Genomic DNA, 6057 nt, shown 5'->3' on the forward strand with positions numbered 1-6057 from the left:
GTGGTGGTAGGTGGTGGTGGCTGTAGGTGGTAGTGGCTGTTGTTGTAGGTGGTGGTGGTGGTGGTATTTGTAGGTGGTGGTAGCTGTTGTAGGTGGTGGTGGTGGTGGTATTTGTAGGTGGTGGTGTTTGTAGATGCTGGTAGCTGTTGTTGTTGTAGGTGGTGGTGGTGGTTTTTGTAGGTGGTGGTGGCTGTTGTTGTAGGTAGTGGTGGTGGTAGGTGGTGGTGGCTGTAGGTGGTAGTGGCTGTTGTTGTAGGTGGTGGTGGTGGTATTTGTAGGTGGTGGTTGTAGGTGGTGTTTGGGGTTGTTGTAGGTGGTGGTTATCTTTATATTTAGTGGTTGTAGGTGGTGGTTGTAGGTGGTGGTGGCTCTTGTTGTAAGTAGTGGTGGTTGTAGGTGGTGGTGGTTGTAGGTGATAGTGGCTATTGTTGAAGGTGGTTGTAGGTGGTGGTTGTAGGTGGTGGTGGTGGTTGTTGTAAGTAGTGGTGGTGGTGGTTGTAGGTGGTGGTGGTGGTGGTTGGAGGTGGTAGTGGCTGTTGTTGAAAGTGGTTGTAGGTGGTGGTTGTAGGTTGTGGTGGAAGCTGTTGTTGTAGTTGGTGGTAGCTGTTGTTGTAGGTGGTGGTAGCTGTTGTTGTAGGTAGTGGTGGTGGTTGTTAGGTAGTGGTAGCTGTTGTTGTAGCACCATGCAGAAGATTAGCTTCTACGACGTGGCACCACCAATCGGTGGTGCCTACACCTACCTCGGAGTGACCGCCACCGCCGCTGGGTTCGGCTTCGCATCCCATTCCGAGCCTCGCGGTCACAACGCCACCACCACCACCACCTCCTCCACCACCACCACCGCGAACTCAGCCAACGCTCAGCAAGAAGAACAGCAGCAGCAGCAGCACCATCAGCTGTCCTTGATGGCTCCCGACAGTCCATATTACGTGTCCGCGTGCTCCCTGCAAGAGGACAATCACTCGGCCGAGGTGGAGTTTGATGAGTTCGACCTCCCGCCCGGGTGCGTAGCCAAACTGCAACTGGGAATGCGGCCGTGCGACCTGCAGCTGCACCTGCAGCAGCATCAGCTGCAGATGCAGCAACAGGAGCCCATGTCTCCGTCGTCAAGTTCCGATGGCGATGGAAATCCGCGGAAGCCGCCAGTCGGGAGCGCTGCCTCGCGCGGCCCGTGTAGGCCCTGCACGACGGCTGCCGCGGATTTCACGCAGCAGATCTTCCCCTGGATGAAAGAGTCGAGGCAGAGCTGCAAGCACAAGGGCAAGGGTTCGTCTCCCGTTGCAGGTACGGGATGAAGGTGTGTGTCTGTCTGTGTGTCTGTGTGTGTGAGTGTCTGTGTCTTTGTGTGTGTCTGTGTGTGTGTCTTTGTGTCTGTGTGTGTGTCTGTGTGTGTGTCTGTGAGTGTGTGTGTGTCTGTGTTTGTGTGTGTCTGTGTGTGTCTGTGTGTGTGTCTGTGTGTCTGTGTGTGTGTCTGTGTCTGTGTGTGTGTCTGTGTCTGTGTGTGTCTGTGTGTGTGTGTGTCTGTGTGTGTGTCTGTGTGTGTGTCTGTGTGTGTCTGTGTGTGTGAGTGAGTGTGTGTGTGTGCCGGTGTCTGTGTGTGTGTGTCTGTGTGTGTGTCTGTGTGAGTGTGTATCTGTGTGTGTCTGTGTGTGTCTGTGTATGTGAGTGTGTGTGTGTGCCGGTGTCTGTGTGTGTGTGTCTGTGTGTGTGTGTCTGTGTGTCTCTGTGTGTGTGTGTCTGTGTGTGTGTCTGTGTGTGTGTCTGTGTGTCTGTGTATGTGAGTGTGTGTGTGTGCCGGTGTCTGTGTGTGTGTGTGTCTGTGTGTGTGTGTATCTGTGTGTGTGTCTGTGTGTGTCTGTGTATGTGTGTGTGTCTGTGTATGTGAGTGTGTGTGTGTGTGTATCTGTGTGTGTCAGTGGCTAAACGGGGGCTCTGGACGGGTGTGAGGGGCTGGTAACCCCTCTACCTTCAATTCATTACCACTAAACCACGAATTGAGCTCACAAATCCTTGAAAGATCTGGGCAAAGTCCCATCAGTGAGCTCCTCCGGCAGGCAAGGCTGCGTTGGCTGGGTCATGTAGCCCGCATGCCCAGCCACCGCATGCCTAAACAGCTTTTGTTCGGCCGGATCGAGGGGGCTAGACGGGCGCGGCACGGGCTGGAGAAGAGATGGAGTGATGTGGTACAGGAGGACGTGGAGCTGAGTGGACTTGCCGATGACTGGTACCAGCGGTGTCAAGATCGGCCTCAGTGGAGGAGGCTCGTGAAGGACGCTACTGGGCAGTTGGAGGCAGTCGCCCTCCAACAACAACGGAGGGCGGAGGAGCGACGCTCACAACAACGAGCGGAGAGCCGGGTGGCTAAAGCACAGCAAGTTGGCACAGTAGGGGCACAGGTGGTGCATCAGCCAGTCATCTCGGTCATCTCGGTCAGTCGACCAGTGGCACCTGGGTCTGCCCCGTGACCTCCTGCCAGCGGGCTTTCGACACTTCACGTGGCCTCAAGGTGCACTTGGCCTGGCACAAGCATCGTGGTGACGTCACCGCCACTTAGTGGCGAATGGCGGTTGTTGTTGTTGTTGTATCTGTGAGTGTGTATCTGTGTGTGTGTCTGTGTGAGTGTGTATCTGTGTATGTCTGTGTGTGTCTGTGTATATGAGTGTGTGCCGGTGTCTGTGTGTCAGTGTGTGTGTGTCTGTGTGTGTGTATCTGTGTGTGTGTGTGTCTGTGTGTGTCTGTGTATGTGAGTGTGTGTGTGCCGGTGTCTGTGTGTGTGTGAGTGTGTATCTTTGTGTGTGTCTGTGTGTCTGTGTATGTGAGTGTGTGTGTGTCTGTGTGTGTGTGTGTCTGTGTGTGTGTGTGTCTGTGTGAGTGTGTATCTGTGTGTGTGTCTGTGTGTGTGTCTGTGTATGTGTGTGTGTATGTGCCGGTGTATGTGTGTATGTCAGTGTGTGTGTCGTGTGTGTGTTTCTGTGTGTGTCTGTGTGTGTGTGTCTGTGTGTGTGTCGTGTGTGTGTTTCTGTGTGTGTCTGTGTGTGTGTGTCTGTGTGTGTGTGTCTGTGTGTCTGTGTGTGTGGGGCCTGACCATCAGCCCCACCAAAACTAAGCACCTGCCTGGGTATTTTGTACCATCGGACACTCCACCCCCACAACTCCCAATCGGTGATTGGGCAGTAGTGGAGAGAGTGGAGAGTTTCCCATACCTGGGCAGTGTGCTTATGACCGGCTCCAGTTTAACAGCAGAGGTCTCACTCCGAATCAGTCGAGCGGCAATATCTTTTCATCGGTTGCGTAACGCTGTGTGGAAGCTACCTGGTCTGTCGCTCCGCACGAAGCTTCAGGTCATCTCGGCCACAGTCATTCCCTCCCTTCTCTACGCTTGCGAAACGTGGACCCCTCAAATGGAGCATTTTCGCCGGTTGGAAGCACAGCAAGTTGGCACAGTAGGGGGCGCTGTCTTTCCGACAGACCTGTTCTTCACCTGAGGACGGCTGCTTGCGTTGTGGCCGAAACGTCGTGAGAATTATTTTATTATGTTTTATTTTCATTATTTTATTATTTCCCTTCTACGTGATGACTTTACCGAAAGAACCAAGAATCTTCACAGCCCATATTGTCATCATCGTCATCGTTCATTTATTAATTCCCTGGGGCATTGCACCTCATTCGGATACTTACAAATCAGTGATCCACCGACCTACGCTCACACTGCTCCCGAATCTTCACAGCCCGTAATGTCATCATCATCATCGTTGATTTATTCATTCACACGGGCATTGCACCTCACTCGGATACCCACACATCAGTGATCCACAGACCCTCGGCTGCTACTGCTACCTCTGCAAGTGCCGAATTATTACGGCCCATATTGACATCATCATCATCTAGTAATAGAGTTTTACCCTTTCGACTGGTACAAAAACTGACACCTTTATACAAGGCATCATTTTGGCGTCATCTGGTCCAACACCAATGGAGACTAGGCTCTAAGAAAAGCTGTCTCGGGTGGGGACCAATCAACTTCAAGGACAGTGCATATCATTATCATCATCATCATCAGAGTTGTTTCTTTTTGTTTGCAATTTTTAAATCCTTTATATTAAGTTCACTTGCTTGCTTGCTTGCGCGCTTACGACCGTGCAAATCTTTCGGTCGTTTTTTGACCCACTTCCCGTGATCCAATCGAGCTGACATTTTGCACACAGACTCGTTGCGCGAGACAATTAATGTTCGTGAATTTTTTTTTCCATAACTTTACACTTTTAGGAAAAAATATATATTTAATTACCAATTGCTTAATGGTGGCAGGCAATCATCTGACCCATAGGTGGCAGCCATCTCAAGCCAGAGGACGAGAGGACTCTAGCCGCCACGCATATAAAGGATTTATAGTGAAAAACTTTGTTTTTACGGGTAAATTTTTACTGCTTGTGTTGTGGTTATTGCAAACATGATGCCTCGTATAAAGGTGTCAGTTGTTGTACCAGTTGAAAGGGTAAGAATACGATACCACCACCACCACAACCACGAACTCATCTTCCCCACAGGTCCCGACACCGCGGGCGCCAATGACAAAACCTCTTCCTCCTCCTCCACCACCTCCTCCTCCTCCACCACCTCTTCGTCCACCACCTCTTCGTCCACCGCCGCAGCGGCTGCGTCCAAGCGAGCGCGCACAGCCTACACGAGCTCCCAGCTGGTAGAGCTGGAGAAGGAGTTCCACTTCAACCGCTACCTCTGCCGCCCGCGACGCATCGAGATGGCCAACCTGCTGAGCCTCACGGAGCGCCAGATCAAGATCTGGTTCCAGAACCGGCGCATGAAGTTCAAGAAGGACCAGAAGGTCAAGGGTTTCAGCGGTGGCTGTGTTGGTGTTGGTCCACTCTCGCCGTCGTGTGTCGGTGTGGGTGGTGGTGGTGGTGGTGTTGTGGGTTTGGGTGTGAGGCTGTCACCCCCTCGTACGTCACCGCTGGGGGGTCTGCCCGCCTCGTGCCACTTTGCCCTGGGGGGAGGGGGTCACCCGCTGCACACCTTCGACCACCGCTCGTCCCCACACTTTTTCGGCAAGAGCCACGAGACCGCTGGCAGCGCCGCCGCCGCCTTCGTGATGTCTCCCGGCTTCGTGGCTCACGTGGGCGACGGTGGTGGTGGCGGTGGTGGTGGTGGCGGCGGTGGTGGTGGTGGTGGATCTCCATCATCGCCATCGTCGTCTTCGTCGTCGTCGCTGATGCTCAGACGAGGTTACTCGGGCGGTAGTGGCGGTGGTGGCGGTGGCGGTGGTGGCGGTGGTGGCGGCGATGCCCCCAAAGGTCTCGTCAAGGGCCACGACTTCACGGCGCACACCGCCCGAGGGTTCGACGGGTGTCTGGGTGGTCGCTACCAACTCCAGCTGCCCGTCGCTGCGCACGGGGCCGCCATGTACGCGGCCATCGACCAGTACGTCAGTCACCACCACCAACAACAACAGCAGCACCAACAACAACAACACCACCAACAGCAACAACAACACCACCAACAGCACCACCACCAACAGCAACAACAGCAGCAGCAGCTGGAAGTTGCGAGCGCCAACAGACTGATGGTTTGCGGGACGGACTTTGGTTCTCAGGGTGCCGTGACCCCCTTTGGGTTCGGGGGGGAGGAGGCCCCCTGCGACGGCGAGGGGGTCTACCCCCCACTCGGGTCCTGGGGCAGGGGGTGCCAGGGGGTCACGGGGTCATTCCAGACGTTCCGCGGCTGACACATTTGTAGCTGATGGTGATGATGTTGCTGATGATGATGGTGATGCTGCTGCTGATGATGATGATGCTGCTAATGATCATGCTGCTGCTGATGCTGTTGCTGCTGATGATGCTGTTGTTGCTGCTGCTGATGATGATGTTGCTGCTGCAGATGATGATGATGCTGATGATGATGCTGCTGTTTATGCTGATGATGCTGCTGCTGATGATGCTGCTGCTGCTGATGATGATGATGCTGCTGCTGCTACAGCTGCTGCTGCTGCTACAGCTGCTGCTGCTGCTGATGATGATGATGCTGATGATGATGATGCTGCTG

At 53.9% G+C, this 6057-nt stretch overlaps 1 protein-coding gene across 1 annotated transcript; it reads left to right on the plus strand.

Moving 5' to 3' along the window:
* The first annotated feature begins 417 nt into the window (after positions 1–417).
* Positions 418–5740, plus strand: LOC133358251 (homeobox protein Hox-A3-like). Its single transcript, XM_061576492.1, has 2 exons — positions 418–1284; positions 4548–5740. The coding sequence occupies exons 1-2, from the start codon at positions 684–686 to the stop codon at positions 5738–5740; spliced, it is 1794 nt and encodes a 597-aa protein (XP_061432476.1). The 5' UTR covers positions 418–683.
* Positions 5741–6057: the final 317 nt, after the last annotated feature.

The sequence above is a fragment of the Lethenteron reissneri genome, chromosome 61, assembly GCF_015708825.2.
Source record: "Lethenteron reissneri isolate LAM-NWPU_2019-01 chromosome 61, ASM1570882v1, whole genome shotgun sequence".
NCBI lineage: Eukaryota > Metazoa > Chordata > Hyperoartia > Petromyzontiformes > Petromyzontidae > Lethenteron > Lethenteron reissneri.

Excerpts from the sequence above, each read along its gene's own strand:
- LOC133358251 (XM_061576492.1), top strand. The coding sequence starts at position 684 with ATGCAGAAGATTAGCTTCTACGACGTGGCACCACCAATCGGTGGTGCC. Across the intron at positions 1,285-4,547 it reads GGGTTCGTCTCCCGTTGCAG|GTCCCGACACCGCGGGCGCC; the intron begins GTACGGGATGAA and ends TCTTCCCCACAG.